Consider the following 14,326-nt stretch of genomic DNA (forward strand, 5'->3'; position numbering starts at 1 on the left):
GGGCGGACTTTGGCCTTAACTCTTCTCATCTTGAGACGAGACCCGTGCTCAGTAGTGGGCAAGCGATGGGTTGATCATGATGATGAATATTTAAAAAAATTATGGTTCAAAATCATTTACTCAAAATAGGTACTATTGTACACTTTTTGTTTGTCCGATTTGTTAGATTTGGAAGATGATATTATAGTGGTGATAATTACGTAAACTTAAACCTACGAGGGTTCCCAACGCGCCCAAGTCTGAGAAGAGCCCATAACAAACTCAGCCGGGTATAATCAGGATTTGTCTGAAGTACCTATTGTATAAACCTTGTAGGTACCTCTTGAATTCATTCCAAGCTCTTAATAAAAACAATAATACATTTCAAATATTTAATAACACTATAATTTAGCCAAATATATGAAACAAAAGTATATAAAAATAAAAGAATGTAGATATATGAATATAAAAAAATAACAAAATTCACAGCTTGACTGACGATTAAAAGATTCTTCTTAAATTAGTTTGATTAATAAAAGTACTTAAGAATTCACTCTTCGGAAGTATCTTTTCCCAGGTGTTTTTGCCTTCTCATGAGTCAGTGTCTGAAAAAATTACAAAATTTTATAACACATCAAATGAGGTACCTACCCACCTAAATACCTATACAATTAATATTAATTCGCGCGTAAAAAACATGGCGAATACGTAACAATACAATAGAGGACCGACGCGCGCTATGATTGGACGTGAAAAATTTTCGCGCCATTCAAAAATAACATTTCTGCGCACACACATCGGCGTAACTTATAAAAATGGTAACTTACTGTACACTGTGCAAAGTGAAGTTCACAAAATTGTCAAGAGTTCTGAGATATATTCATTTTTAAGGTTCAAAAGGTGAGGTATAAAAGGAAAAATGAAAACCTTATAGGATCACTTTGTTGTCTGCCTGTTTGTGTCATGTCTGTCAAGAAAACCTGTAGGGTACTTCCCGTTGACCTAGAATTATGAATTTTGGCAGGTAGGTAAGTCTCATAGCACAAGTAAAGGGAAAAATCCGAAAAACGTGAATTTGTAGTTACATCACAAAAAATAATTAAAATGTGTTTCAATTTTCAAAGTAAGATAACCATACCAAGTGGGGTATCATATGAAAGGGCTTTACTTGTACATTCTAAAACAGATTTTTATTTATTTTTATGCATAACAGATTTATCGTGCAAATTGTTGGAAAAATACCTGAGTACGGAACCCTCAGTTGGCGAGTCTGACTCATACTTGGCCGGGGTTTTAAGTAATGACTAATTAGTGCTTGATTGCATTGCCACCTTATGCTCATGCATGCAGTCTAAGATGGATCTGAATATCATGGATATATGTACATTGCAATAGAGTAATGCAAAATCTTAGCGGCTAATAGAGCTTTGCCACTTACAATAACACATTCTTCATCAGTGAACATATAGTGTCTGCCGCACTTGTCACCAGTCTCAGGAATAACAGATTGGGTCACCAGCTCATTGTCGTTGACAAGAGTTGTTATGCTCTGAAAAGAAACAATAAATAAATAAAAATTTAAATATGTCTTATTCTTATTCATCCTCTATTTTCTATATGTTCCTGGCATTTCAACTGAATCCCTGCTTCTCTTTGCTTCATCCACATGTATTTAGTTTAGTTATATATTTTTAAATTCCACAGGAAATATTTGATTTTCTGGGTTAAAAGTAGCCTGTATTACTCTCTAATTTAAATCTAAGTTTCTAGGTCAAGGGGCCAAAGGTGTAGAGTCCCAAGGATTCATAAATATTTAAATTTAATCTTATCCTGTAATAGATATAATAATAAATAATCACTTATAATATCTTACACCAGAATCTAAATTACTGTTACGAAGTAACTTTTCCTGATATGCCAGGCTATTTATATTAATTTTGCTAAAGTGTTATCTACACTTGAAGCAGAAATATTGCTAAACCATTGGTATTTTATTGGTCTATCGAGGAGTATGTAATTAGTAATTACCTGATATATTATGTCATTCTATTCTCCATAATCATGTAGGCATAGATATAGATAAAGGAATATTATTTAAATTAAATCTTAACCAAAATTCTATTGAGACATTTTGTCAACCACAAAGCCTGAAATTCAAACAATACACGAATGCAGCATTGCATTTGTATGAAGACGCCAAGAGTCTGACAAGACTCTGATGCACATAATCTGCTAGTGCCTTGCTCTAATGCATAAACTACCAGCACCATCAAGGGAAGCACATCACACACCCTGAGGAAGCTACTCTAATACCAGTCAGGAAAGTGCTGCTGTACCTGGCAGCCACAAAACGGTTATAACGATACAGAGAATTCAAGGACCTGAACAGCTCCAAAGAAGAAGATGTAGAATGTTATAAACCCAGCTTGTCCACAATTATCAAGGGTGTCATCTTACTGCATGAATTTATACTGTGATTCTCTGCTACAATATGACCTACTGCATAGTCACAGTACCTTTAATTATAAATCATACACACATACTAACATGTTTATTTGATGTCCTACGGCACAGTTGCAGTCACGCTTATGTGTTTGGAGGAGTGTTAGCCTAGTGGTCAAGATATCTGCCTCCTATTCAGAGGGTCAGGTGTTCGATTCTGGGCACGTAGATACCTCTAACTTTTCAGAGTTATGTGCATTTTAAGAAATTAACTATTACTTTAATTTTAAGAAATTAAATATGGAGTTTTCCCACTCCTCATAAACACCAACTTGTTCTCCGACCAATCTGATCGCATGATAAGGCAACCCATTAAAAACATCGTGAGGAAACCTGCATGCCCCCAGTTCTCCATAATCTTTTCAAAGATGTGTGAAATCTGCCTATCCAATTGGCCAGGTGGAGGATCATCCCTTGATTAAATGTGCTCAGCAGGCCAGAGGTTGGTGATGATGATGATTATGTGTTTCAAGCTTCAAGTTTTTGAACTTAATAATAAATTTGAAATATTCAATAATAATAATTACCTTAATGGTGGTGCTTGGCATTTTTTCTTCGTATTCTTCACCCAATTTGAATTTCATCTCAACTGTCCTTAGTAGAGAAGAATTTTTGATGACCATATTGTCTCCGTCTACTGTTATTTCCATGAGAGGTGAGGACAGGGCCATCATCTTCCTTCCCATAAATGGTACACCTACGATTACAGTTGTTACTTATGTATCATGTTAATCACTGCATACTGTAGTTAGCCAATCATGTTAATGTTTGAAAGCTATAATCTCCAAAAATACATTTAAACTAAGTAGCTTTCACAAATTGAGAGTTGCATTATAAAACAAGCATTTCTGTTCTGTCATAAGAAGAAAAAAGGAATATATTTTTCTTTCTTTTCTTCTTTGTTTCATAATATTAAATACTTGCTTGAGATTGTGAGTTGTAACCCTTCCCAGATCCTTTGGTTTTATCAATAACATGGAAAATCAGAAATTCCATGCAAACTAAATTGCAGATAATACTAGATAAATACAATAATTACACATTACATTAAAAAGAATAATTTACTCTTATACAAAAAACAATGACACTTACCTACAGCTATGAAATAATCATCAATGTCCTCATTTTTGTAGTGTTGATACTTTCCAGCTATTGATGGCATTTTATATTTTCAATAGACCAGTCTAAAAATATAAAACTTAATTAGTGGTCAAACCAGTGATAGTAATAACTTTTTGTAGGGACCCTTAAAGTAGTCCTGCATAACCTTGACTTATAGTTAGAACATATTGTTTCAGTTAGTCATTTTCTGCGAATTTTTTGAAGAAATATAATAAGTAGTTTATTATTCAAATATATTTTAGAAAGTGCTTTCGAATTCCTAAAGTAAATCTACTACTAAAAACTAAAGTATGTAATAAAACGAAATAATACGTTTGAATGAACCTTCACAAAGTTTCAGAATTTTTCAAAAATAGGTATGTTGATTATAGTGATAATTTTTTTATCATTTGGTAATAGGTAGGTAAGCACTCACGTACTAAGATTACACGGAACGTGAAGAATTACCGATAATAGAATGCGTTTCATAAGTGAAGGGAAGAATACTTTTATCAATTATTATCATTTCCATTACAGGAACGGTAGATATAATAAGCATTTATGCAAAACATGACTCACAAACAAATATTTGCATAAAAATTATTTTCGTCTGAAAATTAGGTTCTACTTTTTCTAAACAGTATTTAATTGATACTATTTATCAGTCGGTATCACAATAACAATATTCCAACAAGGTTATTCCAAATTCCAATTAGTTTAAAAAACACACACCTTTATTTTATGTGCCGGTGAAAGTTACTTGTTGCTTGTTGCTTTGTTCGAATTTCGATATTGACGTTTGTTTTTTGCCAATGAGACATTCTTGAGAGTTGACATTGACAAACCCTAGACAAAACAAGACAAATCCCACAGTCAACAAATCATTGTGGTTTTAAGGGTTGCCAGGACTTCGTCTGAGTTGGTGTTTGCTGGCGAGCGTGCTCTGCCTTTTTGGAGTATTTTTTTTGTCAACAGTGGCCGGGATTTGTTTTACTGGTTTTTTTGGTGGTGAAACTGACTGGGAAGCGCTCCGAAGGGGTGCCGCACGTGTGTCGGTGAACGCCGGCACAGACGAAGCCCATACTTATCTAGTTTCCCTAACTTGTAAATAACTAAATACTATTGGCTAATCTTTGTAAAGCCAGACGAGAGAGAGAGAAAAAAAAAGGTTGCCAGTCAAACAATTGTTCTAAATGTCCATAGACAAAGACCATTTCTTGGTTCTTGTCCTTTCTCTCTATCTATTGACTTTTCTCCGTAATTTTGAAGTCTATGGTTATTGTGAATTTATGACGTGTGTGAGCGAGATGTATTTTAAGTGCGAGTGTTTTGATTTTTATCGAAATTATAAAAACTGGGCATAATCACAACGCGTAGTACACGTAATTTTAAGAGAAAGTGAAATTACTGTAATTTTAAAATATTGATGTACTATGTTAGCTTCATAATCGCTAATAGTATTAACTATTTTAAGTGTTTGTTCGTAAACAAGGAATTGTTGATTGTGTGATAATTGAATTTAATTTGTGTATTTTCTTAAATAGTGTGAGAATAATGGGTGATAAAGACGACTATTTGACTAGTTATCGGGTGTTTTTCGAGAATTTCGCGGCTACTGTGGACCCTGAGGACCAGCTACCCGTGAATATAGCAGGATACACAATCACAGAGGCGGAGGTGCCGGGCGAAGTGATATATTGGACCACACAGTATTTGACAGAAAAGTTAGTAATATGTAACATTTGCTTAGTAAAACAACATTTAAACTGTGTTATAGGGCTATGTGATATACTTAACACTTTATTCACAATGAAATGGTGTTCTCTTCATCACCTTATTACCTGACTAGTACATGCAGGTGACTTCATTTGTGTGGATTTAGGTTTTTATAAATCCCGTAGGAACTCTCAGGATAAAAGCTGCCTATGTTTGTCTCTGGGTTACAAGCTAATCAGTGTAAGTAGTGTTTTGAGTAGGTATTTGACAGTCTAAAACTTAACTTTACACAGCTTTGATAAATGGACTTTCTAAAAATCTTTTTAATGGAAGTCTTCTTTTTATAGGGAAAACCAGTTTTATTTATTTATTTACCTATATAATGCAAAATCTCAAGTTTCCAGAACCAGTGGTTTGAGCTATATGTTGATATTACAGTTAGCCAAATTTCTTCTTTTTAATATATTATTTAAGTAAAACAGATGGTGAATATAAATAACTTTGGGACAGATTGTTACTCAATGAGACCAAGTAAGCAATCACCCCTATTAAGTGACTTGTGACACTGTTACAGTGTGCCTTGACCCTTGGTTTCACTTTATTCTAGATCACTGACACTACATTTCATGGTATATTATGCTTTTGTTAGTGGAACAGAGACATTTGCTCAAGTGTTATAGATTTTATTAGTTTATGACTGAGTGGGGTCAGTCACCTGAAAATATCAATAGACATGCCAACCTGTTCTATGTGTGTTGTTGGACTGATTATCCACTTATTACTAGCTTTTGCCCAAGACTTTCTCTGACTTCAATTTTAAAGAAATTCTTTTCTTGACAAATAATCTCATTTAGAAATCGATTAAAAAACCCAAAAAACTTTCTTGGTTCGACCACCTGGACTCGAACCTGGGACCTCATGATTCATAGCTGAAAGGTATCCACTTGATCAACAAGGTAGATTTGAACGAAATCATTCTTGTGTAAGTGTACCTTAAAACAAACATTAGTCACCCTATATAATGGTATCCTCAACCGCAAACCTTACTTATTCTATGGGTTACGCTTATTCATAATAATATTATAAATGTGAAGGTGTGTCTGTCTGTCTGCTCCTTTCTCATAGCGAATCTGTGTACCAGATTTTGACAGATTTGGATTATGGGTTCAGACTAAAGAGATAGCTTACTTAAATCCTGGGAAATGCATAGGCTACTTTTGTCCCAGAAAATCAAAGAGATCCCACAGGACTTTTAAAGGTCCATCTGTAACCATTTTTGTCAAAAATTTGTACAGAGACATATTCTACTTTTTATCCTGGACAATTAAAGAGTCCTCACAGTATTTTTTTAAGACCTTAATCCACACGGGCGAAGCTGCAGACATCATTTAGTATAACTATAAGACACATTGCTGTACAGGTGGAAGCACAATAATCTATGACTACATATTACACACCTATGCATGTGTCATCACTAAATCCGACTAGCCCTGTAAACACATAATAAAACTTGTTTACTGTGATCATTTTAGTAGGTACAAGGAAAACAAAAATGAATAATCATTTGAACCAACTGAACCGCCAAATACATAAAGCACAGTTTTATGGGTCAAGGGCTAACCAAGTAATGCAACATAAAATTCATTTTTGGAGTTAAAAATTTTAATACCTATCTAATTTAACTTTTACATAGCCATAGTTACCTGCATTTCTTACATTCACTATTATTTTATTATTAAAGTTTCCCGATAAAAAAGCTTATTACTTAACTTAAGCTTCTTCTAACTTAAGCTTAATAACACAGTTCATGACAGTTGAGAAATTGAAACAGAACGTCGAGGCTTCGACATCACTGGCAGGCATCAAATGTTAGTACATTTGACGCAGGTGGCCCTAAAGTAGCCCTATTTTTCCTTGATTTTACGTCACCACAGCCTAATATTTGACATATCGTCGATTCAGGATCAAACTGATAGTTCTCTCACTCTAGCTCACTCTGGTAATAACTATCTATTTTACTTAGATGGTAATAAAATATAAGTGGCAAGAGATTTACACTCGGAATAAGTATGTCCTTAATTCTATCCTAATAGGAAAATCCTATGAGTATTTTGATCTATCGAATTGATTGATAATGATCAGCGACAAGTTTTTACTGAGTATCTTCGTCGTCGTCGTCTCAACCGATAGACTCCCACTGCTGGACCTAGATCTCCCACTCTCCACTAGTACCTATCCACCACAACTCTCTGTGACTCGTTTGGTGTCTTCTTAAATAAGTCTATGCAATTAATGTTTAAAGAAAAATACCTTCATGCGTGTAATACTTACGTAAATAGTACTTACAATACAATAACTTGCAGTGTTATCTAATCTTTTTCGACTTAACTAGACCGAAAAGATTGTACGATTGTTCTATGGAATGGATTTTTAATTGCAGACCCTTGCCTAACTTAACGTTATGGCAAAAAGGCCAACAGAGCATGCTTGATATCCTAGTTTCTAAATACAGGTTTTCAAGTCATCACTTCGTAAGGTGAACAAAGTCGCTGAAAATAAGTAACTGTGTATGTTAGCAGTAGCTTATTAGAAGCCTTTCTAGATAAATGGGCTTATGTTAATTTTCTAACAGGGATGCGCCTACAGGATCGCTGTAGGCACATAACCCTTTTCTGCTACAGCTATGATAGGCTTAAAAATAATATTATTACCTACAGCAATGTCCTTATAGCTATGTCCTTTGCACCATTTTGGTTGCCTGGAAGAGATCGCTCGGTAGCGATAAGGCCGCTAAATTGTACTTACCTGCCAATATTTTGTTTTGCTTTGTATGTGTTTTTTCTGTATTAATTTTGTGGTGTACAATAAAAAGTATATTCGTTCATTCGTCCAATGAAAAATTCCATTGGTGGGTTATTCTTGGCTAAAATTCCTCCTAAAGATGTATAATATTGGTTGTGAACTTGAGATACCTAATAGATAGATATTACGATGCTCCCAAGAGTTTCCAGCATGTGGTACGTTGCTTCTTACGTTAAAAATCAGTATTGACCTGTAAGCGTTATTCAGAAAAGTTTCTTATTTACGATATTATGGCAACCCCGATGATCAGCGTCAGAAGAAAATTAGCATAATAACATAAAATGTACCTATAGCATACGCGCCACCGACATCAGCCGAGGAGGAATTCAGGCCATACAGGAATTAAACCTTAGATGCCCATTGGAGTGTGGCGTTCTTTTCTTTTACAAACTTGAAGTTTTCTGGAGGACTGAAGAGGAAATTCATAGGAAATTAGTCATAAAAAATAAGACTACAAATTAGTAGATACTTAATCATAAACATGAGCAATTTTAGATGTATTCACACTCCACTTAGTTTTACGTATTCCGGTTAAGCCGGCGTAAGTTGCGTGTTACGATACGATACGATGTGCTTATTGCATAATGGTAAACTCACTCAATACAAGCTGCGAATGCGATGTTGATGTCTTTATTTTGTAAACCATAGCCGTGTGAATCATTGATATTATCTTGGAGTAAATACCTCACAATAGGTAGGTATTGCGAGGTATCCCTATCCTGTATCCAGTGATTCATGCTAGCCGTTTTAAATTCAATCAAAAGGTAACTGTAAAAATCTTAAATGAAGATAAAATGAAATTCTAAAATATGTGGACCTAACTTTGGTCCATTTGGGGCATTGCTGTGCTTTATTTAGCTGACTCGTCGACCATGTATGTAGTGCTCTGGAACCCACTTTTGGATCTTGAAATTCATATAAAATATGAAGTCACCGTCCAGCATTGCGATGGAGAATCTGCTGTCCACAACACATTATAATATTTGCATAATTATCCACCTTTTCACCACCCAAAAGAGGGGTGTTATCAGTTTTACACTGTCAATGGCATCGTAGCTCTTGAACGGATGTGCCGATTTCAGTGCGCATTATCTATTTTGAGATGAAAATGTGTTCATTGCATTTTACAATTGCATGATTGCAATGTTAATGTCTTCATTACGCATGATATGTATACCTACCTAGTACCTATACTGAATTATATGTATAGTCACGTGAGTTATTGTTTAGGTTACCTTATCATAGCGAGTATGTAAGTACCTAGTGGTACCTACCTAAGCTAAAAGTGCGAAACAATGGCAGAAGTTTAGATGTGCATAGCGTAATTTAATAGACCTATGGTAATATCTACAATTTGATATAGTGTGAGAAAATCTGTGGTTTCACGTGATATTTTGCCCACTTTGGCACTAGGTATGCTTACTCAGACAAAAACTAGTAGGTATGGCATTTTTTAGTTTAAGTAAAATTGCTTCATATTAAATTACTATTAGGTAAGTATATCAGTTATATAAAGAAAAAACAAATACATATATAAATTGGTTGCATTGCGTGAAGTTTAATGAATTTAATTTACCTACTTAAAATAAAAGTTAAGAGATTTAGCTCCTGGCTCAGAATACTTAATCCCCTGGTGCCATCTCTACGGACGAGGTAATCGCCACGAGTCCGGCCTACTATCCTTGGCGATAGTATCGGACGCGTTGCGATTTTCACAGGAAAATCAATAGCTCGTTCACACAGGCTGCGTAAGCGTAGACGTAGCGCGTACACAAAGCAAAACAAATCGGTAAGCAGGCAACACAACGAAGCATTATGTGTGTGCATAACTCGTTTACTTATTATTTTACACCTATCTCTCTTTAATGAATTGTCGGTCTCTTTTCACCATACCTACTTGCAATAATTACAAATTACATATTTCGCTGATTTCCCCACAGCAGGCACTAGGTAGTATTGCCGCTTACCCACGCTGATAGAATCCGATCGTCGAAGCACAATTATGTCAGAGTAAAATGGCCTTAAACCACCTTGAGATAACGTCTAAAATTCACGACTTTAATTAGCAGTTTTCACTTGCAGTGCTGGCTGTAGATATGTGGACGATATGGTGTATTGTGTTATTTTTCACACTGAATAACTACTGAACTTCTCACCACCATGGAACATTTATTTATCTTTGTTTAAAAAGCAGAGATTGTTATTTGAGTGGAATATTTCGATAACCGAAATCGATGATATCGGTAAGTAAACAAATATAACCTACTCGTATTGAAATTATGTTTATGGTTTTACTTATGTGCATTTAGTATTTTCTAAATGTTAGCCTAATGTTTTTAGTCCATTTAATACTTTTAATCAGACGCATTATAATATAACAATGTAACCAATATACTAAATACTAGTTGATGCCCGCGAATTCATTCCCGTGTATATAGGTTATTAAAAATCCCGTGGAACTCATTAATTTTCCGGGATAAAAAGTAACCTATGTATTAATCCAGGATATAATCATTTACAGATTAATACCGTGCGCTTGTGGGTCTGTCACTACGGAGAAACGGGGCATGTAGACAATTGTTGACCTGGGCCCAAACCATCAGCTTATAAGATGGAGTCACATCACCACCAAGAAATCGTTGCAATGCATAGCGTGGATTCCTTTTTAAAAATTTGGTTGACAGCGACCAAGCACAATGTAGTTCTACAAACTGTGCGGAAGCATTTGCGTGCGGCCGGAATACATTACGAAGAAAATATTACGAATGGTTTGCACCAGGACCATAGACTTTCATTTTGCAATGAAATATATAAACTTTGACTGATGTAATTACGTTGTTATTTTTAATAATGAAAAATCTTTTGAGTCGGACAAGGATGGACGTAAAATACTATAATAATAGAACAACAGGTAAACGATATATTATACTTTGAATAAAGTGGTAACTTCAACCTGGGAGTCTCTGCGGGGCAGCATAGACTTGCTGGAATATGGTTACTAACATGACGAGTCGATTACAAAAAGTAATAGCTTACGAGGGTGGCCTACCTTTATACATTATTAAATAAAGTATAGGTAATTAATTTAATTCTATTTGTGAGTGATGTTATTGTTATTGCAGTTAGAAGTTATAATTGATTTTGATTTCTAACTAAGTAATTAACATGTTGATTCATCTCACAAACCTAAAAGTAACCCAAAACGTAAATAAAACATTACGTTCATACTTGACCGACTTTTAGCATACTTCACATCGATATTGGTTTTAAATTACTATAGGAGTAATAGGAGTAGATAAAGTATGTCAATTTTTTTTCCTCTTTTGTATACCTTCTGTTAACTTGATGTGTTAATTTTTTGACAAGCGTCTTATTTATTTCTTGCTTATTATAATAATTTATGAACTGCACAAAAGACAAATAAATAACTTCTAAAATAGAAAAGTGTTATTATTTTTGTTTTTTATTGCTTATAATTATATTGTTTGAAAGTATGATAATTTTGACTGTATAAAGAAGACAAAATAAATAATTGCAAAAATAAAAAAGCAATCCCCCACTAGGATTAGAACTCACGCCATATTTAAGAACTTCAACACTATTACCACTCGGCCATCAGAACTATGTTGCCGAATGTGAAATTTGCAACCCTATACGACTGGTAAGGTTATCTAGAAGTGTGAGTGAGTGTAGTAAGTGTGAGTGTATCTATTATCGGATAGCATCGGGTCGTATCTTTGTGTGTTATACATACGCGCGCATTAGTATGCTCTGCCAAGCGAATTATTTTTCCGAGTGTACCATTGCGTTGTAATTGTATGGAGCTGTATGAAACATGGCACACCGCTTGCGTAAAGCGTAGACGTATGCGTAACCCGGTGTGTTAGGGGTTTACGCGCGTCACTACGCACGTGTCACGTGTACGCAATTGTTGTGAATCGGCCTTAAACCACTTCATGTCAGTCATTTATTATTTAGGAAAGGCAGTCTCATTGATCTAATTTTACCAAAATGCAGAGATGTTATAGTTCTATTTAGCTTTTGAACGGGAAACAGCTCATACTTATTTGTGAAAAAGATGATGGCGATTCTAGTACCTACTATCCGATCATGTCTACATCCTACATACTTACTCGTATCTATCTAGAACAATGATTTTGCTGTAATATTCGTCTCGTAGGAAATAGTTACCTACTACTACCCTTTTTCAATTTTCATTGCTGAGAAGCCAGATTCAAAAATAATGATTCACATAACAACGTAACAAAGTTTGTACCTATTAAAAATCTTGTAAAAATCCTTGTACTGTTCATTCATATCAGGATTGTATTCAAAGACAAGTGACTAGTGACTTTTATCACCCACACAAAAAGTCATCAAAGTCGCACGATGAATGTTATGACCTCCACGTTTGGGTGATGCATTTTCATAAATCTTTAAATAGACGTGATTTTAAGCTTTGGCAATGAACAAGGCTGTCAATTTGATATGCTATTTAAAAACGTTCCCGATTTCAAGAATAGGAAGCTATATCGTATAGATATTAGTTTCTAGAATATGTCTGCAAAATTTCATGGACTTTGGTTGCTTAATATTCAAATGAAATTGGAACTACGTTTGTATGGAGCAAGTGACGGAGAGACCCCTCTTAAAGGAATCTTATGATGATAGTCCACTTACACTTTCTAAAATAAAATACGAGTGCCTCTTATATAATAAAATAAAAAGTATAATGAAGTTTCGTTCTTAAAAGTGGCACTAAGTCAGTGCCTGTGTAGGTTAATTGCATGTGGGTGGATATTTGAAAGAGATTTCGTAATCGCGAGGCTATTGTTATTTAAATATCTAATTGCCTATTGAGCGTGTTAAAAGTGTGGGTTATATTTTTAGTAATTAGTGTTAATTCAAATCAATAAATCAGAGTAAGGTAGATTACGGCCGCAAAAGTATGTGCGTGCGCGTGCGTGTGACTGTGTGTGCGTGCGCACGCGTGTGAGTTCGTGTGAGCGCGGGCGAGCGCGTGCTTGGGCGTGCGTGTGAGTGTGCGCGAGCGTGCGAGTGCGTGTGCACGTGTGTGTATGCGCGCATGCGCGTGCGTGTGCATGTGTGTGTTTGTGTGTTTGTTTCCTTCTCCTCCTTCCTCCTCCTCCTTCATGTGAAAACTACTGGATGGATTCGGCTGAAATTCGGAATGGAGATAGATTATCCCGGAAAATCAAACAGTTCCCACGGGATTTAAAAACCCTCAATAACGCGGGCGCGGACCAAATCGCGGGCATCAGCTAGTGTGTAATAAATCAGAAGAGTTACATGAGGAAGGGGTGGTGCATTAGCCACTTGTGGCAACCTATATGCACTAGCCGACACCGGCAGCACGCCCGAGACCATTGGGACAAAGCTCCCATTAATATGCACTTTGAATAGTATCATTTCCTTATCCCGAGTTACCGAGTGACTTGTTTGGAGCAAGTTTATGTATATTATGCAGTACTTCTGAAGAGTTGGGTTTGCAAAACGGTATTGGCTTTTGTTTCCTGCATGAAGATGAATAAATAGAAAGAAATACACTTGTTGTACTTACTAAAATGAAGTGTAAATAAGTAGACAGACCACTCAGCCATGTTGGAAGTGGAAGCCCACGATGTCTCTGACGTCATAAATAAATAAATCTTTTATTGTTTCGAGTATGTTACAGCCAAAATTAGGTTGAATCTGTAAACGAATGACGTCAAATATGTGCAAGCTACTATTTATTGCAATTTGTAAAGGTACGCAATTCCAGGCAATTTACGTATACACCAATCTGGAGCAATAAGTGGGGCAATTTGAAGCAATTATTTTGCATAACATTGCTGGAAATTTTAAGTATTGCTGGGTATTGCCGTAAATTGCTTCATACCACGTGAATTGTGATGTCATTATTGAGTAAATTGCTTGGAATTGCGGAATTTCAACTGTCCGTATAATCATAATCATAATTTATTCATTGCAAATACACGTTTTACAATAGGGGATACAAAAGTTTAAGTAAGCTCCAATCTTGACTTTGAAAATGCCTGTATGTGTGCACCTGGGCCGCCGACCTTAAAAAGGCAGCAGGTAATCAGGGTGGGTGAGAAAGGCGGACGACCGTGTGGCTATTGGCATTCTCTACAAATGACCTATA

The 14,326-nt window shown here is 35.4% G+C and overlaps 2 protein-coding genes across 6 annotated transcripts in view; one reads left to right on the top strand and one right to left on the bottom strand.

Moving 5' to 3' along the window:
• Positions 1–357: 357 nt before the first annotated feature.
• On the bottom strand, positions 358–4,441 carry LOC123880964 (fatty acid-binding protein-like). Of its 3 annotated transcripts, none has more exons than XM_045929410.1 (5): positions 4,315–4,441; positions 3,574–3,665; positions 3,009–3,178; positions 1,418–1,528; positions 358–584 (listed from the first exon to the last, which is right to left on the bottom strand). In XM_045929410.1, exons 2-5 carry the CDS (start codon positions 3,641–3,643, stop codon positions 522–524), a joined length of 414 nt encoding a protein of 137 aa, XP_045785366.1. In that variant the 5' UTR covers positions 3,644–3,665; positions 4,315–4,441; the 3' UTR covers positions 358–521. The 3 variants fall into 3 exon arrangements, with proteins under 3 accessions (XP_045785366.1, XP_045785368.1, XP_045785367.1); XM_045929412.1 differs by lacking the exon at positions 4,315–4,441 and adding an exon at positions 4,162–4,292; XM_045929411.1 differs by lacking the exon at positions 4,315–4,441 and adding an exon at positions 4,019–4,148.
• Positions 4,442–4,858: 417 nt separating this feature from the next.
• LOC123880932 (titin-like) overlaps positions 4,859–14,326 on the top strand; it is a 128,651-nt gene continuing 119,183 nt past the window's right edge. For all 3 annotated transcript variants that reach the window (XM_045929350.1, XM_045929351.1, XM_045929352.1), the window contains exon 1: positions 4,859–5,306. In XM_045929350.1, the coding sequence (XP_045785306.1) occupies positions 5,137–5,306 (170 nt within the window). In that variant the 5' untranslated portion in view covers positions 4,859–5,136. The remainder of the gene's footprint in view (positions 5,307–14,326) is intronic.

Source organism: Maniola jurtina, chromosome 3 (genome assembly GCF_905333055.1).
Source record: "Maniola jurtina chromosome 3, ilManJurt1.1, whole genome shotgun sequence".
NCBI lineage: Eukaryota > Metazoa > Arthropoda > Insecta > Lepidoptera > Nymphalidae > Maniola > Maniola jurtina.

What these genes read in the sequence shown, in the direction of transcription:
- LOC123880964 (XM_045929410.1), bottom strand. Translation starts at nt 3,643, where the DNA reads ATGCCATCAATAGCTGGAAAGTATCAACACTACAAAAATGAGGACATT. An exon ending in TGATTATTTCATAGCTGTAG is followed by an intron (nt 3,179 to 3,573) that starts GTAAGTGTCATT and finishes CTGTAATCGTAG; the next exon opens with GTGTACCATTTATGGGAAGG. An exon ending in CTGATGAAGAATGTGTTATT is followed by an intron (nt 585 to 1,417) that starts GTAAGTGGCAAA and finishes TAATTTTTTCAG; the next exon opens with ACACTGACTCATGAGAAGGC.